General features: G+C 41.8%; 1 protein-coding gene across 1 annotated transcript in view; it reads left to right on the top strand.

Moving 5' to 3' along the window:
- EMCN (endomucin) overlaps positions 1-26031 on the top strand; it is a gene marked incomplete at its 5' end in the record, with an annotated part of 36281 nt that extends 10250 nt beyond the window's left edge. Inside the window, 8 exons of the mRNA XM_084263252.1 lie at positions 5059-5091; positions 8187-8480; positions 9987-10082; positions 11770-11794; positions 12797-12858; positions 20068-20181; positions 23039-23101; positions 24311-26031. Coding sequence (XP_084119378.1) covers positions 5059-5091; positions 8187-8480; positions 9987-10082; positions 11770-11794; positions 12797-12858; positions 20068-20181; positions 23039-23097 — 683 coding nt within the window. The 3' untranslated portion in view covers positions 23098-23101; positions 24311-26031. The remainder of the gene's footprint in view (positions 1-5058; positions 5092-8186; positions 8481-9986; positions 10083-11769; positions 11795-12796; positions 12859-20067; positions 20182-23038; positions 23102-24310) is intronic.
- Positions 26032-26541: the final 510 nt, after the last annotated feature.

The following is a 26541-nucleotide window of genomic DNA, read 5'->3' as shown; positions in this document are numbered from 1 at the left end:
ACAGGACTGTAGTTGCCTGGCTGAGAAAGAAAGGGCCCATATATCCAGGGAGAGTCAGTCTAGGTGCTTGGCATAGCCAGTACTCTGTGTTCCCATAAAACTGCCATTTCAAAAACACTTCCTCACACACCAGGATTTCCATGCTTACGCCTTTCCTGTCTCCTCACAGCACCAGCTCCTTGCTTCTGTCTTGCAGCTTAAATATGCAAGAAATCCCATTGCTCACCCTGATGAATTTAGGTAGCTGGTCCCAAATGGGTACATTTTTAGAACACCCTTGTTCCCTTATTCTCTGTATACATCAAGGACTTACAGGAAAAAATAGTTTGGTTCCTTCAAAACAGATTTCTTCTCCTATGTGCAATTGCTCAGGGCCAATGGAAGCCATATGCTGCACCCTAATAACTTTTAAAGCAATGCAAGTGTGAAGCCAGTTAGTTCATTCTATGCTGAGACTAGAAGAAATGCTGACTCTCTCACTGCTGTCAGATTTTGAAACGTCACATTCAGGGGCTTCTCTAGGTGCTGGATACCTTTTCTTCACCAGAGCAGAGGCTGGTGTGTGCCCACTGGGGCTGGTGCTGCAGCCCGGAGGAGATAGCAGAGCCTGAGAGCCAAAGCCACCCAAGCCACAGCTTCTGCGTGGGAGCTGAGGGGGAGACAATTTAATGTGAAATTGATCCAAAACAGATAATTTCTATTTGGTATGCTCAACTGAAATAATTCAGCTGGCTAACCTCAATGCAAAAGAATATATTTAGTTTTGAGACCATTTTCCATTTACAAAAAAAAAAAAAGCCATTTTGGTTAAAATTTCTTTTCTTGCTGCAGAAAAAGGAAAAAAAAAAAACCCACCACACATTTTGAAGAGAAATTTCCAATCAGCCATATCAAAAGATCAGTGTGTGGGAGGAGTGCCACAGAGAGCTGGAGAGTGACTGAAATGAGTGGGGGAGCCTAGGAAAGAACTTGGAGAAACATCAGAGAACAGTATTGCTGTATTAAAGAAGATTGAAACCACCAGCCACGGAGGAGGGGCTGTGTAGTGCTCATCCAGGCTGGAGAAGGCAGTAGGGACTGTTTTTAGTAGAGAGAGAAACCTGTATGCATGCCATTGACACACATAATTCTTTAACTTTGGCTGTCATGTATAATGTAGCTCCTACTCATTCTCCACCTCCATGGAGGATTGCTTGCTAATGTTTAATTTTCTCCTTTTGTTTAATTAATGAAAAATTGGAGATTTAATGCATGGGTCTAAGTACATCTGAGAAACTGCAAGTATTGTAGCTTTTTATTCTGTGACCTAAACAATAAGAAAATCCATAAAGCGGTATGAGCTTAGGTTCACCCAGCAGGGTGGTAAGATCAAATGATCTATTATAATAAACTGTCAGATGAATCAACCTGCTGCATCTATTGATATCTTTATTGCACTCCTCCAATTATAAATCCTACTCCCTTGATTCACAGGAGACATCTCTAAGAAAAAATTCTTATGAGTAAGACAAGGAGGGTTTGACTCTTTCTCTAGGCAAACTGTGTAGGAACTCTGGATAGTGATATTAGGTAAAAATTACCCACTGTATCTTCAGCTTCTTCGTGAAGAGAGAGAGACAAAAATCAAACTGCCTGAGAGATGGAAAATATAGCAAAGCCTCAGATAACACAATTACAGATCTATAGCGTGGTCAGGGCAAGGAGGGCTTTTTAAAGTTTTTAATTTTGCTTTGATTTATATCGTGGTATCCCCTCTGAGTAATCAGCCAAATTTATTCGTTTGTTTTGCCAGTGAACACAGTTTCATGTGGCTGCCCTCCAAAAACAGAAGCAGCAAACTGCAGGGTATCCAGGCAGCTTAGCTAGCGGTTGTTGGAGAACAGAGTGGGGAGAGGTTAGTTATTGGTCTCTTTCTCCATCTGTCAAGCTTCTAACCAGCACTGAACTGACTCAGGCAGGTATTTTCAAATCAAACTACAGTCGTGTGCCAAAATTTTTATCCTTGTCCTCTTTACTGCACAACAAGGACTCAGCACAGCCAGTGTTGCACACCTCACTTTTCATGATGAATCTGGAAATCTTCCCAGATTATTTATGCAGAGCATCTGCCCCCTAACTCATAGCCCCAAAGGATGTGGTAAGCTCTGAACAGGCGGCTAGAACAACTATGGTAACTGTATTAGCAAGTGAAATGCTGCCTTTCTTTCTGTCCTCCTCAGAACAGCAGCAGATGACCCCACCACCAAAAAGGGCATGGAATGGTTATGTAGAAAATGCAAAGTGAAATCACCTGCTGAACCGCTCGGATAAGCACAGCTTTGTTTGTGTGGCAGGGCTGAGCAATCTCTGAATAGAGGGTGAGCTGGCACTTTGCTTGCATACTGGAGACAGGGAGGAGAGAGAAGGGCAGAAGATTTTTCTTACTTAATTTTTCATGCTCTAGCAGAATCTGGGTGAGATAGCTTTGGGAAAGATGCTTGTAGTTTTATTGTGTGTAGGTGTGGGCAGTTTTTAAAAAATAACAAAAGCTCAGGAGGCTCTTACAGTCCCTGAAGGAAGGGCAGGGGCCTGCTGTCATGTTTCCTACCCTGGGCTCATTTCTGCCATCCGGCTTTAATGTAGTGACAAGGTCTGGCCAAGACAGCAGCGTGGGTTTTGGTTGTTCCTGTGAGTACTGAACCACAGGTTGCTTGACCCTTTGCAGAACATAATGTCACCAACATATAGCACTGACAAACCTAAAGTCTCTGGGTTGAACCTGGATATCAGTCTCAGGCATGACTCACTTTTCCTGTTTATTTATTTGGTCTAATTTGAGCCAAAATGGTTCACCTTCTTTGTAAGAGTGAAGTTAAGAGAAAATATATAACTACGTTATACACCTTCATAATCTTGTGGGGTTTTCTTAGGAAGGCTCAATTCTCCTCAGGCTTTGGAGACAAGACTTGATGTTTCATAGAGTAGTGACCTATGACTTGATGAGGTCTTCTGTCTTTCTCCAAGAATATGCTCACACAGGGCTTTACCTTGTTCTTGTTCAGTTATTGCTCTGTGATCACGTGGTTTTCTTGTCCACGGGATCCCACTGCATATAAGCTGAAGGCAAGGCAGTATTTGGGTAACAAGCATCAAATCATATTTGGGTGTTTCCTCAATGCCAGGTATGTGTTCCTTGTGTGTTTTTCCAAACCTCCTTTGACAGCCAAGGTACTGACTTCTCAAAGGCTTTTTCTTGGCTGTTGTCGTTAATGTTGCCCAAACGTGCTATAAACATTGCCTAATGAATCATCACAGAGATCCTCTGTGAGCAAGGTGACACTGCTTTTTGCAGATGGATTGATGAAATGATAAAAAGCTTAGGAAAAAAGGTCTCCTCTGGATCCTAGGAAGCAGGGTGAGATAATGCCTTCAGAGTACTTAGCGTTGCTAATATTTAGTATGTTCAAGAAGAGCTCTTACTGCTGACTTTTAAGTACTTGGGTTTTCAACCTGAATGTGCTTTTCATGCATGTTTGTGATTAAAACACAGTTGAAGCTCTGTCACATATATCATTATCAAAAGTGGTTATTTGCACCCCAGTGATGCAACTGATCCATGGTTTTAATTGTATGTAGAGAGGAGGGAAAACAAGCACAGCCATTCTGGTTTTCAAAGACTACACCCACAGCAGTAGAATAATATGCTTTGCTCATGTTACAGCTCTGCTGGTTGGAGCTGTCTTTGTGCAAAACATCAGCCCACAGCCCAGAAAGTGCAGCGAGGGCAGAAGAGTGAATTTATACTTCTGGGGACCCTGGTCAGAAGAGGAGCACTGCAATCCTGGGCACTTAAAAGAGAGGCTCAATGCCTGTCTGAAGTTATGGCTGCCTTCATGCCATTCCCTCTGCAGTCTCCCAGCCTGGTGCAGATGAGACACAGAGGACATGCTAGTGGGTCATGTCTTCCCAGGGAGCTCTTGGGACAGGGTCAGATGCATCATGTTCCCCACAGATGCTGTGGCAGCAGTGAACCCTGCAGAGACTCAACATGGGGTTTTTTATGGTGCCCTCCAACCTAGAGGAAGGTGACCACATGCTGTAATTTATACCTTAAAATAATGAGTGACTGCTGAGGATATAGTACCTGAGGGATTTTTTTTTTCCATGATAGCTGCATTAATACAGTGTGAGAGGCCTCACCAGGCGGGCAGGGTGCCAGTCACTCGCCCCTGGCAAGAGACAGTCTGTCTTGTACAAACAGATAAATGTTTTGCTGCCAGTTCACACAGGTGGATATTCTCAGAGAGGCAGACGAGTAAAGTGCCCAGCTCCCTTTGACTCGAGAGTGATCACAGAAAAGATTTAATGCGGTGCAATAAAAATTACTGTGGGAGTGATGGTTGTCTGTGGCTAGCCTCCAAATGTGAAGTATGCACAGCCACCTTCATTTCCAAGCATGCTACAGTCTAGACACACAAAAGCAGCAGCATACTAACAAAAAGCTAACAAAAATTAGTGTTCTGCACCAAAAAACTTGTGAAGCTGGGGAAGCTGACGGTAGCAGGCCAGTAAGCTTTGTTCACAGCGCTCTGCAAGGTCCATTTCTTCTTCATTACAAATGCCTCTTATTCCTGCTGCTCGACAGTCTGCTAGCCAAAAGCACCAAGGTAATTAATGAAGATTCATTTTTAAAAGGTACTGTGACACTCGAAGACATGTCTCAATTAGGCATTTGAGTTTCTTTTTATTAAAACACTTATTTGTCAGTTAAATGCCAGCTATTCACTCCCAGGCACTTGTTTTTGGCAGGAGGAATGTTTTAGGAATGTATCAATTAATTCAGGATTTTCTTCTCTTAAGCAGAATAACAACCCAGCGTAGGCTGTGCTTTGGATTCTGCTCCCATCTATAAGGGATGTCTGCAGGCTTGGGAACAGTCAATTGTATCTCTTTGGGTCAGCGTTTCTTAGGGGGTACTGAGCACGTTGCTAGAGTCTGCCAGTTCCTAAGATGTAAAGACTGTGATCATCTAACCTTAAAACAGTTCCTAACAAACCTGTTCCTTCTGTTTTATTGCAGGCCCTCACATGAGCTCCCTGACAGAATTGACAAGTAAGAGCTGTGCACACTGAAGAACAGGGCTGCTGCGGGGTGGGAGGGGGCAGTCTGACAAAAGAAAATGTTCAGGGGACAAGGGGGCCCTGGGGCAGAATGAACTTGAAGCATAGTGCAGAGAAGGAGAGGAGTGAGGAATGATACTTAAGTTGTAGCGGTGAGTAACTTTGGAGTAACTTTGCTGTGATTTCAGCTGAATGCTATGTTGGACTAGCAGATAGTAAAAAGAAAGCAGGGTGGGAGCACATAAAAAAAATCAGGCCGGCCGTATTGCATGATGCAATGGGGAATTGACACAAGTACGGTTTACCAAGGAGCTTATTCTTGTCAGTGGCTCTCATTCCTCGTCTTGTGGTACAAAGAAGCAGGTCCCAGAGTAAGGCAAGAGTTTCCTGTGCTAGTGAACACTCTGTATTGTGCTATTTTCCTTTCTCTGGGCTTACCAGGAAACAGTCTCTTCTGTACTGGTCCCTGTAGTTCTTGCTGCTGCCGCCAGCAAAACTTTTTCCCTCCTGTTACCATGATGGATGTATTACTCCAATTGTTATTCTGATCCCAGATCATTCCATACCTGGAAAATATCTTCCAGATTAACTTTCCAGTTCCAGAAAAAGTAGACAGGATGGTCTGACTTGAAAGAAACATCAATGAATGAAGTGGGTAATTGAGTTAAAGGTTTTAATCCCTTAATCCATTTGATTCATTCAGTAATGCTTCTTTTTTATCTGTTGTATTTCTCATCTGTGGCCTCAAGTAGTTAAAATGCTAACCTATGGATTTGTCTTTCCTGCATTACTCACATCTTGGTCATTTAACAGATAACTAGGAAAATGAACAGTGAATTTGAATTCTCGTTTTTACTTCTAAGGAGATGCTGCACAAAGGCAGGGATACATGATCCTGGTTTTCAGTGTAGTTTGTTTCTGTTGACATTTTCAGTCAGTATCCAGAATAACTCATTGCTGTGGTAATTGCCTGCTTGCCCTGTGTATCATGCAGTATATCAGGTAAGGTAGTGAAAAGGGCAGTAGTATTTCCCTGGGAAATCTAAAGCAACCACATGGAATTACAAATTCATGAGAATTATTTCAGTCACTTGGTGATGGCTCACAGTTTCCATCCTACATTATCACCCCTCAGCAGACAGGCACCATGGAGAGAGAACTTCTGCTTTAAAGAAACAGAGTGATTTTTCAGAGATAAGGGTCTCAGACAATGATTGTTTCCTACACTCCAGCATCAGAACATCTCAGCTGTGGTTGTGTTGTTTAGGCACCACAGAAGGACACAGTAAGTGATCATTTTTCCCCAGGAGGTTTTGGTCTTTAGTCAGACACATGAAGGAGAAGGGGAAAAGGAAAGAGAAAAAAAGAAAAAAAAGAAAGGAAACAGAGAAGCTAAACAATCTGCCCCAAATTGACAGCCACACAACAGCAGAACAAAAACGAAAGCATGGCTTTCTCAAATCTTTCCCTTTGCACCCCCAGTCTATCCACATACATTTTTAAGCAGGACCACATGGCTCCTAGTTACCTGGAAAATCCAGTATAATGCCATATCCAGCAAACTCATGGAGAAACTGGCCCCTAGCTGTTCTCTGCTTTATTCCTGCTGCATCAGGAGACAATGTACTCTAATGTACCTACAACGTACTCTTCCATATCTGAACAGACCAGTGTGTCATAAGAATGGTAATATGGGCAAAAGGAGAACAGTGGAGGAAAAACAATTGCCAAAACATTTATCAATAGTGGGCCTGAGTTTTTAGAATTAATGCCACAAGGAACCCCTACAGGGACAAATAAACCTTGTTTGTTACTCTAATTCAGCAAACTAGAATTACATGTACTGCCTATGCAAAAAAAAAAAAAAAAGTAAAAAATCTATCTATTAAAAATAGGGTCCTGTCATACAGAGACTTAGGAGAACAAAATGGTATTCTAACCCTCAAAATGGCCCTGGGAAATGGAATTTAATGACCCAGTTAATTTTGCAGTTTCTGCCCATCAAGTTGAGCATTCTTCTGGCATCCCCAGAGGTGTATGGGGCATGAGCAATGGATCAGAGCCTGCAACCGAGCCTCAGTGATGCTACTGTGTTCTGACTGCTTATACACAGAGCTATACTCTCTACTGGGATCCCTGCTTAACAGACCACTTTCCTTGGGCACCTTTGAGAGACATTTCTGATATTTAAGTGAGCAGTGGAAATGCTTGATCTTGCATTACAACCTCAATACTAGGCATTGAGCTACCCATTCGTCCAGCTGGCTGGCTTCTTCAGTGGCATTAAGCACTGATCTACTCAATCTTCCATCCAGTATGGAATACAATCCTATGTTCTGTATGGTGTAACCAGGGAAGCACCATGTTTGCTTTTTCTTTTTTCTCCCTCAAAGTTCAGTGATTGTTTTTTCCACAGACTGTACATGACAAGATAGTAAGTATCTTCTGTTGTTGATATTTGACTTAAATCCAGATTAGCACCTGAAGGTAGAAGTGTATTCCTATATACCTTACCCTAAAAAATGCCCAGAGGTTCCCAACAGTCATTGCTCTCCCCAAATGTGGCAGAGAGAGCACACACATCCATATGTAACACTCAACTCTTGAGAAAATCAGTAGCTACAAAATCAGTAGCTACTAATACTGCACCTCTTCAGACTTCTGGTATTAGCACTTTTTCTTTAATTAGCAGAGAAAAAAAATTGTCTTTCTTCTTCTGGAGGCAGGTTTAATTTTCACTCTCTTGCTTGTTTATTTACTTGTCAAGAGATCTCTTCTAATGTTGAATTAACCTTAACCTTCTAAAAGTGAAAAAGCGTGTAGCTTGGGAGTGGACAAGCAGATTATTCTATGCAGTGCACTGGTGCAAAGCGTGTGTTTCTTTCTAGGCCACACGACATAGACTTTTCCACCCTCTTGCCAAGTTATCCAGGTATTATTGAGAGCTGTAGCCATGGAGCACCAAATGGCTCCAGAACTGAAGACACAGAAGGGTTTTTTGGAGGATAATTTTTTGGCAAGAGTTATTTGGGGAGTTCTTGCAATGGCATGTTAACCTGAAAGGCAATATTTCTTTTGCAAATCTAGCACTTGGCAGCCCTGGAACCAGCCCTAGAACCAGCCCTGGAACCAGCCCTGAAAGGAGCCCTGGAACCAGCCCTGGAAACAGCCCTGGAAACAGCCCTGGAACCAGCCCTGAAAGCAGCCCTGGAAGCAGCCCTGGAAGCAGCCCTGGAAGCAGCCCTGAAAGCAGCCCTGGAAGCAGCCCTGAAAGCAGCCCTGGAAGCAGCCCTGAAAGCAGCCCTGGAAGCAGCCCTGAAAGCAGTCCTGGAAGCAGTCCTGGAAACAAGAAGGTGTCAGAGACTACTATCCACTACTCTAGTGAGTGTTCCTGCTTTATTGTCTGGCTTTTGAGATTTCAGTTGATCAGTTCGGTTTTCTATGAGCGATTGGAGTAGCAGAGAAATTAAACTGGCAGACGTAGACCCTATTACAAGCCCAGTTTAACTACCTGTTATAAAACTCCTCTCAAAGAGAAATAGAGCTTAACAAGTTGACACCACTCTTGCTGGAGAGAAGCACAGTTATTGCTCAGGACTGAAGTCAAAGTGACAAAACTGAAAAAAATGTGAACTGAGTCATCTCCTATGGGAAAAGACACAAGAAAACATATTAAAATGTTGTGTATATACTGTTGAGTATGTACTATATGGATCTATTGTTATGAATGTATTATATGAGTATATTGGCCATATTGTCATGGGAGAGAAGGACTAGGAGGGAGTCTTCTGCAAACTCTTCAATACCTTTGATATTTGCACAATGCATCTTTTATTTTAATATTATGCATCTCTAGGGCAAGAGTGCTGCTTGCAGATAGAAAAGTACTGCCCTAAGTACCGCCCTAGTAAAATATGTGTGATGATTTTCCTCCATGAACTGCCTCTAGTTCCACAGAGGCGCACACACATGCATATTAAATATTGACTGCATCAAGAGCCATTGAGGATGCCATTGCTAAATACCGCGTGGGCACGATGGCTGATACTGAGAAAGGCAGGAGGAGCGCAGTCTCAGGCCCTCCCAACACAGGGCTTAGGCCAGCAGGAGAGAGAACGCCTGCTGAATCCGAATGTGGCTGATCACTGCCAGAAAAAAGATAAATGGGGAGAAACTGGGCTTATATATTTCCCCGGGAAAGCTTCCCTTCGTTACATAATTCTTTCCTTTTTGCTTCTTGGCTGGGAAACACCTGTCAGGAAATGGCAGATGGTGGGAAATAATAAAAGGAAAGAAATGTCCTCATTTAAAAAGGAGATCTTGCATTTTCTATCCCTGGTTGTAAGTGCTGTGGGGAATGTTACTGAATTATGTAACTCCTTGGTGTCTTTCTGGGCATACAATGTTAAAAGAGAAATAATCACTTCAGTGGCTGAATTTCAAATGAGTCTTGTTTTCAAAAAGGAGGGGGGAAAATCCATGTATCAAAAGTTTATTCCTGAAACACAACTGCTTTGCAAAACTTTTGGGGGTGAATAGTGAGTATTTTGATCATAATTACGGTGGTCTCAGCACAGCGAGTGCTAAAACACCACTCTCCTACAGAAATCTGGGTGATACCAGCTCCATGGGGCAGTGTGGGTGCCAGGGAAGGGCTAAGGTGAGGAAAATGCTTAAATCCTTCCTCCACAAAGGATGCTGAGCCTTAGGCTAGGTGGATGCAGAAGGAATAACAGGAGCAGCAGGTTACCCCGCACCACAGAAATCATTAATGTTTGGTGAAGTGGAGCTGGAGGAGCCTCTCACTTTTGTGCATACGAGTCCCTGTACATGGAGGCGATGCAAGCTTGGGGCAGCAGGCGAAGTTATGTTCTCCCTGTTTTGCAGCTGTTATCTTGCCCGTTGTCATCACCTTGATAGTCATTACCCTTTCTGTCTTCTCACTGGTGGCTCTGTACAGAATGTGCCAGAAGAAAACTCCAGGTATTTGGTTTACATTCTCTGGGAGGTAGGGAGGGGGAGGAAGATCAATGTGCTTTTTATTATTAAAAGATCTCAGGGGTCTATTTAGGTTATCTTAACCATAGACATTGCAGTAGTCTTACAGGAAGGCTTCTTGTATTTCAAAGTATTTTGCCTGAAGTAGAAAAGTAACAGTTCGTTTTCAAAATCAGTAGGAAGAACAGAGGGAGCAAAAATGTCTGTGATTTTTTTGAGAATATATAATGCCGTAAAGCTTTCTGTTCGCTCTTTGCGGCTATAAAAAGCTAACAAACAGCTGTGCTAACACAGTCAGTCAATCAGGTAGAAAAATGCAGTGAAACCTTGTTTGGAGATACTGTTTAACAAAATCACTGTATTTATTTTATCTCTGTTCTAAATAAAGGCAAAGAAATATCAGTGCTTTCTTTTAGGAAATACATGATATATACATACATACACACACATGCGCATATGCATCTTAGACAAGCAAAATTTTCCACTTAACACTATAATGAACATAAGAACAAAATCCCCAAGCAAATGGTATTTTCAGAAACAGTCATTTTGACAGATCAGCTCAAGCCAATATCTATTTTGCTGCTGTCCGTGAAATACTTCAGGTAACGGGGGGTGTAATTCCCTTAAATTCCATTTGGCAAACGTTTCAAAGAGTTGTCCGAGTGGGCCACAGGCAAATGAAATTCTCCATTAAATGAAAACCCAGATCTGAATCCAGACTGTGTTTTTCCTCTCTCCTCAAGCTGGCATGAGTTAGGAGAGCTGTGCAGAGCTTCAACTGTGAAGTCACCAGGCCTTGGAAATATGAGATCACGACAGGGTGTTGGAGCTGTAGACCAAGGCAAACTGTGTGTCCTAGCCAGTTTAGCAATGACATGGAAAACCAGACCCAGTAAACAGAGGAAGGTGTGATCCTTGCTTAGGAAATTATTCAATATTTGGAGTCAAGAGGTAAAGGGATGAGGTGAGCCAGCGTCCTCCATGCACAAATGCCAGCAGGCACAGTAGTAACTAATTCACTTGGAAGCTAGAGTAGCTGGATATTTGTGGTGCTTCCTGCAGGATTTGTTCTGTTCTATCCAGTGTGCTTCCCCTGTGGACAGAGAGGGGGCTAGAATTGGCTCTGTGTCTCTGATGTAACTCCTCAGCCCCATCCATCTGCCTGCACTTGCACATAAGAATGAAATATATTTGGTGTATGATTCACTCTAGGGAGAAAACCATTCCTCATTGCCAGGTATGAGAGACTCTCTTCTCAGATGTCATGCCACATTAAAACTCCCAGAGTGTACAGCCCAGCAGCTTGTTCCCTCACTCCCCTCACCCTGGATGTTAGGTACTAGCCAGTTGTTAGGTACTCTAGAACCATTGCATGCTTGCCACCTCTGTGCCAGCTACCTGGAGATTTGGGAGCTGCAGGGAAAAAACGTGCTTCAATGGTGCTCTTGCAAAAGTTGCATGTCATTCTCCTTAGTTTCTAGAAGTATCCGTTTGAGCAGTATCAGTTCACTTCCATAGTTGTTTTTTGGGGAGACAAACCAGAAAGGTACCAGTTGAACCTGATTGATTGTGTTAATTTACTTAAAGTAATGCTGCAAAACCACAACTAAGTCACCTGCTATCTGAGTTCCAAGAGTCAAAATTTTATTAACTTTGTTCCTTTTTCCAGAGGGACAAGAGAACGGCACTGAACAGTAAGTTGAATCCTGTCCTTTCGTTGCTTTAAGATCTGCCATGGGGCACTTGTGAATATAGCAGATTCTGCATGAGATTTTCTTTGATCTTTCCCTGTTTAAACATAGTAAGTGGTTGCTACCCCAAAGAGAAATATCCCATTGAAAGTGATGTGCTTACAGGTGTACAATAACTGCATGTGTGATAAGCAGTGGTTCCAGAATGAATACAAGTATGACAGCTCTTGACTGCTTTACAGGGTTTAAACCGTGGTGTGCCACAGGGCCAATTGGCCTGATCTTTTTTCCTCTTTTCTTCAATTTTTGCCCCATTGATTGATTGTTTTTTCTCCTATCCTTTTTCCATACGCCTTCTTTTGTTCATGTTTCCTTTCTTTTTTTTTTTTTTTCCTTTTTGTCTGGATTATTTTTCTCTTTCTCATGTCCCCGATTGTTCCATTTTCCTCTGTCCCATCTTCTCTTCACTAGTCCATTTGCAGAAGCTCAGTTAAAACAGTATTTGGCATAAGGAGTTTCAGGAAGGTGAAACTGAGAAAGATCCATTAGCAGGTATATACTAGAGGCCATTGAATCTGGCTGTGGCCTTTATGTTTTGCATGACCAAAAGTAGTATCTGGGCTGCTGATTTACTTGCTAGCCCTGCCTTCCTTGGACATCTGAAGTGGTCCTTCTTGCAATTCAGTGTGGTTAAAAGCCTTGTATTGACAGAGAAAAAAGATTACTTCCTCTTTTCCCCCAGATGTACTACTTCTGTAGAGTACTAGATTGAGCCTGGAGTTACATATTTTAAGAGAAAGTTGGGTTTGGAGATATTGGTATATGGTGTTTTCCAGCACTAAGACTTATGTAAGATCCCGTGCAAAGCCTATTTCAAGCTCACCAGTGCAGACTGGCATAGGTGCTGCCTCCTCCAGATCACAACCTAGAGGTTTTTTTGGCTTACCAACGTGCATGCTGAGCTGAATGGTCATTATCTCCTTAAATGTTTTCTGACTTCAACAGGGCTCAATCGGATAAAGAAGGAGTCAAACTTCTTTCTGTGAAGACCACTTCTCCAGAGACTGGTGAGTGTTTCCTCTTGTGTGTATGTCTGGCTCTCTGAGCTCAGAGAGGAGCAATTTTGGACGTCACTTCCAATAGTAAAACTATCTTCAGTACCTGTCAGTTCCAAGTCACTGCAAGCAGTTCTTCTACAGTGCAGATCCTGATTGGGAGCCTGTAGAGCTGTAGTGCAGCCACACTGTGTGTGGTATGGGTATTTGGAAGTGAAAAGTATGACAGTTTTATGGAAGCTCACTTCTTAACATCATTGATAGTGAGTGATCTACAGTTAAGCATGCTCAGCAGTAATTGCGATCATGGTATTTTTCAGCTAGATCTGGCTATACAAGGCAGTTGGAGGACTGGTAGTATCCTAGGAGCCAAAAGGTTTGGGAGTCAGTGCTTTATGTAAACAGGGCCCTGCTGGAGTTGGTGTTGGCAGTGTTCAGTCAGCCCTGTACTGAGATGCTCCTTGCAAACGTCCCGCTCTCATTACAAATTCCTGTGCTTCACCAATCCAGCTTCTTGCAAAACATGCATGTAATAAACTCTAAGGGAACAGAGGTTATAGATAACATGCACAGAAGAAAGCAAAATTCATCAGTATAAGTTAAGAGATAGATGCAGTTATAGGTTTTCCAAGAAATATAGTACAAAATAAAACAGAGGCAGAAAAAATTTCTGCCTGATCTGATTCCCAGCTATTCAACAACAACAAAAAAAGAAACCTCTCATAGTAAAGCTACTCATGGTGAAACTTCCCACTTTCCCCCATTGCAATTGGCTTCCTCAGCCGTGTAAATAGCTTTTGTGCAGTCCAAAAGATCCCCAGGGCAGCTCTGGTAGGTGTCACTACAAATGGGAGTCATGCAAGGGCCTTGCAGCCTCGTGGGCACAGAGCAGCACGCGAGCAGGCTGGACCGGGAGGAGAAACACGCTCCGTTGCAGGATGCATCATGCGTCATTCTGCTCCGCTGCTGCTGAGGAAACGCAAACTATGCTTTGGCACTTAAGCAACTGCTCATCAGAGCTTTGTGATTTGGGCTATTTATCAATCTAATTTGTTTAGGTGTGTCTTTGGGAATGTACTTTTAGCTTTATCTTAAAGCACATGGACTTGCATGTATGTTTACACTTCAAAACAGTATTTTTTCGAAAGCTGAGTGAAGTCAGAAATCGGTCTTCATAGACATTTTTTGATTGATTCTGCCCTTGTACCAGTTTCTACAATAAAGTAACTTCATTGGCAGCAGCAGCACTATTTGTGTTTTACAGCAGGGCAAATGATGAAAGACACAGGCGCACTGTTTCCTTCACAAGATGAGGACTGGTGCCTGTTAATCATCTACTGGTTCACCACATATCTGAATTTCTTCCTTCCAGAGGATGCTTCTTTTTTACTTGATGTATGCATGCTATAATTGGAAGGTATGAGTCATAACCACTTAGAAGACAAGATCCTTGCCCTCTTCTTATTAATACAATTCATATTTAAACTGAATACCATTTCTCTTGAATTCTTACATCTTCAGATGTTTCAAAATTAAACATGCTTTCACAGAAATGGAAGTCCTGGGGTTTTTTCCCCGGGTTTTTAGAGACACTCCTTAAATTACAAGCATTATGAAAGGAGAGCCTGTTTACTTACAGAAATACTTGTCACTCATACAGGAATTTTCAAATATGTTAGATTGCCTGCCCATCTGAACAAGATCTACTTGCTTGGTTAAAAGCTCAGGTACAAAGGCAACTGTTTCTTATAGTACAGATGGAAACCTGAGAAATATCAGACCCACGATCCCTCTTACAACTACCAAACCCAATTACACTGTGTAAAACTTCTTTACTCTTTTCTTTTATAGACATATAAAATCCATATTAATTGCAAATTAATTAATTGTCCAGCTCTTTAGAAAGTGTGTGTTTTAGCTGCCTCTGAATGAACAAACCAACAAAACTACAAAATCAACTCACATCAGCCTCTCACTATCAATAGGCTGTCAGCTGCCTGAAGTCAAGCATGCATATAACCAAGTTCTGCTTTGGTGTGTATTCAGTTCAAGTTTAATTATAAGTGTAGCTTATGGTATGCGATTTTTTGCTTTTATTATTCCAAACAGATGTTTGAAATGGTGTGATTCTTTCAAAAATGTGTAAGAACCATATATATGAGTCAAATAAGGATATGACTTACAAGTTGCTCAAGTAGGCAACCTAGAAAAACAGTGACTGTGTTGCGTGTGATAGATCTTGATCAGATGTTATGGTGAGTTTAATCTTGCCTTATTTTATCTATCTAAAAACTAAGCTGGCTCCACATAGTCAATTGAAAGAGATGTATGTGTCCAAAGGGCTATTTATCCCATCTGTCTTGGACGTGTATCTTAAACTGGAATGAGCTGACCTATGGCAGTCCATTGACCTCCGAAAGATCCTATTTTAGGACTTCTAAAATTAGGCTTTCATTATAAATGAAAAGAAAAAATAAAGACTCTTTTTTCATAAGTATTGCTGAATTAAATTGATCAAGATTGTTATTTCAAATACATACAATCAATGTGCAAGAATACAGGAAAAGAACAGTATTCCAATGTGCCTGGACTAAAGTAATTTTTTTTAATGGAGTGGTATCATCAGGAACACTATGTAAATCTGAACTTTAATATTCTCATTTTTTAAAATTATTCTTAGCAAGATGGAGTTGCTGATGGCAATGAGCTCTAAAGCACTCTACTAGTTGAGAGTTGACATAAAGTAAAACAGACAGAACTAACCACTGTGATTTTTTCATGCACGTTTGCCAGTGAACTGGAACACCTGATGCAAGATAAGTGGCTGTACATGCTGCTTATGTGAAAGCTCAATTTGGATAAAAATGCTGATGGTACTGAATTGTCTCAAAAGTTTCACACTAATGTGTAAATGCAGTACTATACAGGCAAATTTAGGTTGGCTTTTCCTAGGGATGATAAATAGTTATCTACAATACAGAGCCCTAGAAAATCTACCTGCAATAAATATTTCTCATTTGGGATTCAATATTCCCAAGAATATAAGATAGAGAGTTCTACTTGATGACTAAGAGATCGATACTATCATCTGTGATGTTAATGATAAAGTATTGCCTGTCTTGAAAACATACCTTACTTTTGTTATAAAGGTTCTTGCAAGGTATTGATCACCTTTTAGGACTCATAAAAATGTTGAGGGATGAAAATTCCTCAGTAACTGCAAGGTTAAGGACTTAGAAATTGGGATAAGGCTACTCCATACAGATGGATGATGCGTGATAGAAATATTAATACCTAAGTAATGACTTGATAGTTTTCCTTTATGGCCTTTACCTGGGGTTCTCATTCCACAGCAGGAAAAATGTACCAAGGGCCTTTGTAGTAACAGCTGTACACCAGTTCCATATTCAGTATGGAGTCTTACAGGAATGTGGCAGATGACATAAGATTTCAGAGTTGTTAGGTATAATCCTGGCACCTAAGCCTAAGATGATTCGTTAGGGCATGTTTTCTAACCAGTGTGTGCTTTTTTGAAATGGTAGGGTAGGATACAACTTAACTTATAGGGGTATTGCCTGTTCTGCATTGAATTTGCTAGGATATTAAATGTGTCAAAGATAATGTGGCTCATATTTTGGTGAGGCATCTGGAATGGAAGGTGGTGGCAGAAGTGTCCATGGTACGTGCCTGAATTACGACTTCCCAAGACACCCACTGTGCACACAAATGAAAACTCAAACATTGCTACTAATCAAAGCTAGGAAGGTGAATATTTGAGGAAAGACCTGACCTGTCACATGTGAAACACCTTTAGCTTTACTAGAATCACACTGGAGAAAAGGGATCAGTCAGTAGCTAGAACTGCTCTTGGGTGGCAGTGCAGTACAAAATAGTATGAACTGAGGATGTAGAATAACCATCATTGCCTATGCTCCACATCTCTTCCAAAAGCTGGTGTTGATTAACAGTAATCACAATATTTAGGGCTGTTATCTGCTGCTTCCACTCCCTGTAGATTTTCATAACATTTCTTAGATGTTCTCACCTTGCACAAGATGAGACACCTACCTTGAAGATATGTGGGATTTCAAGGCATAGAATAATTGGACCCCATAACTTCAGTCACTTTTGAGATTACCCTAGTTTGTGTCTGCAGCATTCCTCTAGACTTCGTGAACTTCCAAAGTCTTCTTTGCAAAAGCTTTGAGGATTCCAAACCTTTGAAATCAAAGGTGACAGAGCACCCAAATCATCACAGAGCAAAGAAAAAAAACTTGTTTCTATTCAGCACAAAAACTTGCCTTGGTCATTGGAATACACATGAAGTTCAGCACCTGGCAAGACAGTCTGCTGTGATGCTTGGGTTTGGGCCTGGAAAATCCTGTAGTCTTCTGAAAGGATGTGATTGAATAACAATTTCTTCATCACGGCTTTCCATGAATCCCCAAATGCTGAGACTGTTCAATTACTCTGCCTCACTCATCGAACCATAGATGTGGCTGTTACAGAAAAGAGACAAATCCAGAGCTGGGGTAGAGGATTATTTCTCCTTGGTTTCTATTATGCTGACCAAACCTGACTATGGACCGTGGCGTTTAAGGAGGTAAGAAATCTTTGGGTTTTACCTCATTTGAGACACAACCAAAGGAACCTGCCAGGAGGCATGGTTCCATAGCAGGTCATGGAGTTTCTCAACATGCATTAGTGGTTTCATCTCTCTCTATTTTGCCTAGGATCCAAGTGGATGCCAGGTGGAGTAGGTGAAGAAGCCAGGTCTCTAAATGAGGCACTCTGTTACTGAAAATTCCCTTCCCTCTTCCTCTTCCTTGCAAGATAAGCGATGCAGGTCAGCGGAGAGCACTCTGCTGGCATGCTGTGTGCTTAGAAGCAGCGGTAAGAGCGGCTGTTCCTACTAATGTGAGGATATGATATTGATTATTTCTTTTTCAGATTATGAACTGTACTTTCAGTGTCTTCTTATTTTCCCTGCAGGTAGAAAACCTAGAAGCTGCTTCATAGAAAAGGGCCCCCTCGCAACAAAGAGAGAGATCAAGTACAAGTACCTGCTTCCCTTTCTCATTTTCTGCTACTCTATTTTTTTTACCTTGTATTGTATAATGGCCTGAAGTTGTGTTCTCTTTCTTCATAGAATCTGAAAAATAAACTTTCTCAGCTTTCTGCAGATCATGGCTGGATTCTGTTTGTGTTTACTTGTACTGCAAAGATCTGACTGCACTCCTAGCTGAGACTTTTGGGCAAAACTATAGTTAAAAACATTAAATAGCATATTTTTCCTTCTGTATTTCTAATTCAGTTTGTGAGCTGTGCATATTTGCAGAAGGTTTTGAAGCAGTCCCTTACAGACCACTGAGGTGATGTTTTCATCCATGGACCATTTGCTAACTTTCCAGCCTGCAGTTTTCTGAGATGTTCTCTGTTGGGAGAGCCACCTCCCACCCTTTGCCAGCATTTCCACAGCAACTCTCTTCCTGCCCTTTGCCTGAACGTTTCCAGGTGAACTGCATGGATCCCTTTGTCCTGATGACAGTGTTGAAGGGCAGTTTGCACGGCTGAAGTGTGTGGCAGGTGAGCGCTGCAGCTGGCCCCACTGGCCCGCACCAAAGCCCGCCAGTGCATCCAGGCACTGGATCCTGCTCAGTGCTGTTATCCAGCATCTGTAATGCACCCCTCTTTCTCTTAGTTCAGCATGGTAAAGATAGACATTTAGATACCCTCTATCTACAGAGGTAGTTTTATACTCTTATAAAAAAAATAGGTTTCTGCAATCATATTTTATGAAAAACTTACTTTATTTTTCTCCTCCAAACCAGATTGCCACTTATGAGCACTTTCTCAGCAGCAGATATTACAGTGAAATAACAGTGCAAGTTGGTTTTTTTCTTACAATGTAATCAGAGATGCAGTACAACCAATTTTTGATGTCAAAGACTCTTTTTTGTATCTTTTTTCTTGCAGCTTTCCCAATAACAGCAAAGAGAGCTTTGCCCAGGTCAAAGACTTTCTGTACTGAGAGAGACCTAACCTGTTAACTCTCTTTTGTATCATCGTGTCCTGCAGTGTACGTGTATTATGACTGATACATAATGGGGGGAGGGGGGAAAATTACAGTGAGATTAATACAGTAGCCTTCCACAAAGGTGAGACAGACATATGTTTGTTTCAGAGTTTCAAAATTGATTTTATACAATCTGTAATTTCAGCTGATTGTGTGTCTATTGCTAATTCACATATACTGGCATCGGGATGCAATGTTGATAGTCAAATAAGTGTATTTGTTGGAGAGAAAAATCAAATACTGCACAAGTGATATTTTAATTAGGAAGAAAAATGTGTTTTCATTGAAGGACTATTACTTTCCTGGTTAAACATTTAACTTTGCAGAGTTCTCAGTATCTGTACTTCCCATGCACTTAAAACAAATATGTTCAAGGATCAGGAGTTACAAAGTTTTTCCTATTCCATCTTCTTTATCCTCATCTTCTTTAAGCATGACTGAGTTTGAGAGAAGAATGTGTGCAGTGTGTATTGGATTGGGCCCAGTTGTCTGGGGTGAATCAGCGATCGGGGCTCCAGCAGAAGTGTTTGAAGGGTGCCACATGGGAGGCTGTGTGCATGAAAGGCCTGTCCTGCATAATAGGAGTACCTTCTCTTTTAATACTGAGACTAAGCAGCTGTCATCTGAGCCAGCTGTACCTCCTCAGATCCTGGATCTGTGCAGCCCTGAATCCTGCCAGTGAGGTGGGTTAGCATGAGGGAAGGATACCAAAGAGGGAAGGGTACGGTACTCCAGCCTCCGCTATAGCCTTCCAGCAGTCTGTGGCTTGATGTCCTGAATCAGAGGTCATGTCTTTGGTGCTTCGTAGTGCTCAGTGGCTTTTACTTCCATGAATTTGTTATCCCCTGTGGCATCCGCAGCCTCCTGCAGCAGTAAGTTAGACAGTTTAACTACAGATCTGTCTGTATTATATGAGGATGCAAATTGTTTAGCAACTTTGTGGTGCCTATGCCTTTGTGTTTACAATCCAATTTCAGACAAAAATCAACAAACAGGTGCAACAGTGGAGGATGAGAGGGAGAGCAAAAGGTTTAATGGGAGCATTTGCTTGTCAGCTAAAACTTCCATGTCAGTATCAATCTGATTTCATTTTCCAGATATTCTGCCTAAGGCCTCTTTCTCAAACTGTGCATCATTTCTTTCAGTTTTTGTAGAAGTGCGTGATATATATGAGGTTGGCTTCTCACTGCCCTCTGCCAATCTATATGAGCCCCCAGCTCTTCCTCCATCGGGAGAGGTGTCACAAAGCAGGACCACAGGTAAAGGGGGTCACATCGCACTTGCAGCTGTGCAGTTGGCAACTCTTTAACAGCACCAAATACTCCCAGTTCCCTTCATCTCCTGCTTCTTGCAGTTCAAAGTTGCAATGCGTTTTTAACTGATTGTCAGATAATTACTGCAATAGTACCTATCAAATCAGACCAACCAATACTTCTTTGCAGGAAGCTGTATAACTGTATTGTGAGAAGGTAATGGTTCAGGTCTCTTTTGATACCTTCTGTCTCCTAGTGTGCAACAGTAGAAGTTAAGTGTGTCATCCTCCCCCAAATGTATAATGCAGAATCAACAAAAGACAATTATTTTCTTTACTGATGACGTTCACCAGCCGTTTTGCCCTGAAAGCGTGCAGGTAACCTACCTGGACTGGTTGAGCGCTGCCACCGCGCTGCATATTTGCTCCAAACAGTTTAGTGTGAAATAATTTCTTCATTCAATTAAAATATCATCTGTTCTAACAAAACACTAAACACAAGTATTTGTCTTTCATTTTCCTTATGGGAAGCAAGGTCTGATCCATTGGATTTAGTGGGTGATGTTTCAGGGGCAAGGTGACTTTTTTGCAGGCTTGGAATTTATTTCTGTCACTCAAGGCTATGTTGAAATCAATAAAGATGTCTTTCCACTTGAAACTAACCTGCCTTTCGTATTGCAGATGATACTTAGCACAACATCAAACTGCTGAGCCAATAGACTCCAAAATTGTTTTATAAACCTCTCTGTGCAGTCTCATGGCGTCCTGCAGCCCTGTATCTCACACCATGTGTTACCCTTGTCACTCTTGTACAGGGAGCATCTGGGTGACCATTTCTTCTCCAGTATATAATGGTTCACTCTTCATCACTCGGTTGTTAGTTGGCACAAACGGCTACAGACCCTGTGATGCAGGTATCTGCAAACACATTTGCAGCCATGGAGCAGCAATAACTTGGGTTTTGTTTCAGATTTCTTGCAGGCTCCTGCCCTCTTGAGAGTGCAGTGGCAAAGCAACGTAGAGCATCCCTGCCTGCATTGAGCCCTTATCGGTCCCTCACTGATGTTGACCCTAGAAATAGTTTGTGGCAGTTCACTATTTCCAGGGATTGTGTGCATAGCACCAGGAAATCTGGTGCCATGAGGAGCCTCTCCTTAGACATGTTCTTTTCCTGTGGTGCAAAGTATCAGCCTACTGTGTAAGTCTGCCTGATTTCTAGCAGAGGCAGAGCAGCCAGCTGAGCATGGAACTGGGAACAAAGTATTGATATTTAATACAACTACTGAATATTATCTTCTCCATGGTAATGTAATTCTTAATTAAACTTTCCTACACCTATTTTTTTAAGTAATCTTGCCAATTTCTCCCTTTCACACCCTATTAAATTCTCTGTATATTGAAAAAGGAAGGCAAAAATAGGCAGAAGGAAGAAATAATAAAGGAATAAATAAGAAGAAATTTTGAAAGACATTAGAGTTCTTGTAAATCTCATTCTTTCATTAGTACAAAACTATATAGTACCTGAACTCTTTGCTTTCAGCTTTTCAAAACAAGATTTTTATCTAGCAAAAACTCTTAACCTACCAAAAATGCATAAACCTTGTTGAAATGTTTCATTTTTTCTAGAGAAAATTGTGCTTTCCTTTTCTCTAAAATATTATTTTATTAATTATTGTAGTTGCTAAAGGCCTTTTTACCTGAAATTTAACATTCCCAGCACTTACGAAGCTCTGAAGTAGCAGCACTTTATAATGTTGTTAAAATAACTTTATCCAGATCTGAACACTTGAGAAGCAAGCACCATTCCAGCACATTATCCTTGAACAACTTTCAGTGTTTCTCACTGAACCCCGTTAGATGCCAACTTTTCTATTCATCTCCAAAAGACTGCCCTTAAATTAAAGAGCCCTTTTTGCTGCTGAGAAAAACCAAAACCCATTGATGAGCGTTTTCTGTTTTCTTCAGGAGTGCAACTATTTAATTTGACTGCTAATTATTTAAATGCTGAGCCAGTGAATTTGTTCTAGTCTTAGTTTGTATTCCAGTTTTCAACCCCAGGCTGTGGATCACATGCAAGCGCTTTAGTGCATGTTCACTGCTGTTAGAATGCCCTGCATCTCTCCGCGTTCTCGCCTCTCATGCATGTGGCAGGCGCTACGGTACCTCCTGCAGCTGAGCAGAGAGGCAGAAGGCAGTTTGCTGGAGGCATTTGGGTTTTCCCACCCTTGTGCCTGTTTCCATGGGGCTGCCAGTCTGTCCAGTCTGGGGATGCCATTCCCTCTTCATCTCCATATATGAATTTCCAACCCAGAGAAATCCCACAGCCGTTCCTGGGACACACATTGGAAATAGGACAGTTGTAAACATGTCCTCATCTGGAGGCTTATTTGTCTGCCTTTAATTACTGGCAGCAGCTCCGCTTCTCCGGGGAAGGAGTGAGAACTGTCTGTAGTCCCTGACTGAAGTTGTTAAATGTTCATTTTCTGGCTTTGGAGAACTGAGCTGCTGTCAGTGATATCAGCAAAAAAAAATAATTTTATGGCTGTATCTTTTTCTTTTTGTAATTTAATGTTCTAATAGTAGTTAAAAATTATTTAAAGTTTTATGCCTTTCCTAACCCCTTGGGAAATGCCTTGGGAAAACTTTGTGCTAGTAACCCACCTTTTGAGAACAGATCTTAGGGGAAATAAGCTATGAATCACAGAGAAAGTAAAAATATATTGTGTGGACAGCTTTTGCTGGTTAATAAGTGTAGCAAGGAGAGTGTCTAGTTTGTGTGGTGGTCGGTGACGTGTTCCCACTGGGCTCATTTGTCCTTTTGTCTTTGCATGTTTAACTGATACAAATGTATCTTCTGTTTTTAGGAGAGCACTCATCTCAGGGGAAGAATAAAACTCGGCAACTCTTCTCACCCCAGCAATAAAGATGTAAGTTTATTGCTTTTGTCTTCCATCCTGTAGCACTGGTGTTTGTTAGTGTTGGTAATACTTGTTAGTCACATTAATTTGCCTTGGTCACTAAACAAAAGGAGCAATGACTTCAGTTGGTAGCAGCCTCAAGGAACAGTGGCTTAAACAAAGCTCAGCTGGAGCACACCATCACAAACAGAGTCCCAGGCAAAGCGAGGGATGGAAGAAGCTGCCACTTCACAGATGTAGACCTTTACAGGCATAGCATTTGGCTTTAACTGTTGAGCATTTCCTGGCTGTAAATCCCTAGGTGAATTTTCTTTTTGTTTGTTGGAGAAATAAGATTTTCAAAGGCGTTTTACCCATACAAAAGGGAAGTCTCTATCTAGAAGCTTTCAGCTCCTTTAGTTTCATGAAAAAATACCTGTGTGTGTTCCACATTGTGCCAAAGCAAGTGATTTCATTGCAGTGGGTTATGGCTGGAAATCCAGGGTGGCTGACATGCAAAACCAGCAGTATTTTTGACAGTATTTTTATGCTTGCAAGGGCAGAGACCATCAGAGCACCACTGAAACCCACTGTTCATCACGTGGGTGCTGCTTTTTCTTGCATGTACAAAGCTTTGTCAGGCATTGCATTCTCACTTCCCATGAAGTTGCTTCTCTCATTTGTGGGGAAATGGGGCCTTTTGCCAATGGTGGGAGAAGGAAGCAGCTGTGGGAATGGGGTAGGCTGTGGGAAGGGTCCTGTGTGGACAGGGTAGTGCAGGGAGGTAGGGGAGAATGATGGCCTGAGGAATTACATCTCACAGCATATGCGGATGGACCTTGTATAGAGGCAGCTATGTTGGGCCCAGATGAAGATCCTCTACAATGGCTCCCACTGTGCTCAGCTGAGAGATCTGGTTGACCAGAAATGTGGAGAAACCCTTTTCTAAAACATCTTGTTGGGTTTGGCTTATTCTCATTTCCCCCAGGATGTACAGAGCTTTCCTGATGCTAACAGTAAGGACTAAATAAACATCTTTGTCCCTTAAATTAGAGCACTCCTGCAAAGCCAGAGGTGGTTCTGTTTGTGTGAATGCAGGACAATGTCCTGGACAGTGGATTTACTCTTTATTCTCTGCCCCATGTTGGATTTACTCTATGTCATCCGTAACAGTTTGCTCTTATGTTCCTGAACAACCTTACATGGAATAATAATCTTGGGATACTGTTGTCGTTTCAGATGTGAAGCAGCCTGCTTTATGCCAATACGCAGGAACATCCACCAACGTTGCAGCTCTATGGGAAATGTGGAGCAGCTGAAGCTTTTTACCAGGCAGGACACTTGCATTCATGACCAGCTCTTGACTTCTAAATCTCAAGTGTCTCCTGTCCCTTCCAGAATGACACATAATTTTTTGATGGCTTAATAACTGGTATATCATATGTATTTATTATTTCCACATATAGGAAAGCAGGAATACTTTCAAGAAGGTTGAAGAGAATGTAAAAGTCTGGTGATGTTTGCATGGTAGTTACTAAAAACATTTTCTGCATGTCCGGGAAGGAACATGTCAGCATACTTGGTTGAATTTATGGTAAATAGGGTTCTTTTCATTGTATGTAGCAAAACAGAAACAGGGCCCGGCCCTTGACACAGAACTGGGCAACTTGCCACCACGAAAACGGATTCAGCCATGTCCATGTGACTCCTCACTATATAGCACACGCTTGGCTTGTCGTAAATGTTTACATGGTGGGACGCCCGGGTGAAAGGCTGAAGCCTGTGCTTTTTTCTGTGAAGGGGGGAATATACCTTGCACTGAGGCTCTTTGAATTTCTGTAAATTACTGAATATGGCCCTTGTAATGTAGCAGGCAGCGTGGTTTATTTTCACCTGTTCCTCAGCTAATTGCATTACGTGTGCTATAAATATGTCTCCTATACAGCCTGGGGTGCACGGTAGGGATCAGCAAGATAAGCAGTTTTACAGATGAACCTTCTTCCCTCTCTTCTGAGTAATGCATGGGATTCCTGTGGGTTATTGAATAACTCTGGAAGTTTAAAGAGTGTTTCAAGTGCTAATTACAGACTCTTTTAATTTGTACAGGGCTGGCAATTCAAAAATATCAAGTAGTGCTTCTACCTGCATGTATCCTACTTTTCTAGAACTATAAATGTTTGAAAATTATATTACTGTGAGCATCTGCTCAGACTCAATCCTCTGACTCTGGTAGCGTGCCAAGAACTTCCGTTGCTCTGTTGGCGAATGGAAAGGAGACAACTGATGGTGTAAGTGCAGGACCAGGAGCCATGGTGATGAGCTAAGTTTTGATACCTATTGATACAATGCTTTTGAGGAACTTCTCTCTCCAATTTCCGTCTCTGAAATCATAAAGCTTACCTGGCAGTATGATCAGAGATTGAGCAGATCTGTCAGTTTGTGTTTATACACAAAACTGAAAAATGTTCCTGTCCTTTACCATTGCCTTTATTTCCACTGTGATGGGCCTAATAATTCTGTCTTAGCGGCACCAAGAGAAGCCTTTCATGAAGCTCTGTAAAAGATAGGGAGCCAACAAGTGTCCTTCATCCTGGAGATGAACTTACACGGTTCGTTTGGGTATTCCTGGATCACTTGGGTTGCTCAGGAGCAGATGAGTCTTGGATGCCTACTTTGGAAAGGTCAGGCCATCTAAAATGTGCTAGTTAGCATCTGCAACTATTCAGATTCCTGATTGCTGAAGTTTCCTATGAAAAAAACAATCATTGTGGATTTTCATGTTGATTTTTAAAATAAATATATATATATTGTAGCATATTGCATCATACTGAAAGGAAAGTAGAAAAAACCAGAGAAAGATTGTGAAATACATATATATGTTTGTGCAAAATTTGTTCAGAAACTACCATGGTGTGTCAAGAAGAAAAAAATTAACTGCCCATTAAAAGTTATTCTCTTGATTAAGTGGCTCTTATTTTTCTCTTTGCAGAAATGCAATTCATTACCCCTACCTAATACAATTATTGTTCATTACTCTGCCTTCCGGTAGCACAGAGCGAGACGAACTCTTTCCAGTGAGTCTAGGGAGCCAATGTTAGGTATTCTGGGCATGGTCGTGGCAGGAGGAGCATGAAACCTTGCAGAAGGCGTGCCAGGGTGGCAAGTGGAGTACAGAAAACTCCTCCCTGTTACAAAAGTTGATGGGGAAAGAGCTTGCTGCAAATCTTGATACCAGAAAAGTGGAAAACACCAAAACAGGGGAAGATGTTTGAACTTTTCAGGATAAGGGCCATGGCAGACAACCAAGTTCTCATCGGGAGGATGGGAAGTGTACCTCAAAGTGACTGGCTCGTGTCAGTGGGTGTGAAGCACGAGAGAGGTGGGTTTAGTGGGGAAGATCCTGTGATCCCCTTAACCCCTGAGACAACAGAGCTTGGGGTAAAGGGAAACATGAACCTTCGTCCTTGTGA

The sequence above is a fragment of the Gallinula chloropus genome (genome assembly GCF_964237585.1).
Source record: "Gallinula chloropus genome assembly, chromosome: 4".
Classification (NCBI taxonomy): Eukaryota; Metazoa; Chordata; class Aves; order Gruiformes; family Rallidae; genus Gallinula; species Gallinula chloropus.
This window is presented reverse-complemented; position numbering and strand designations above follow the sequence as displayed.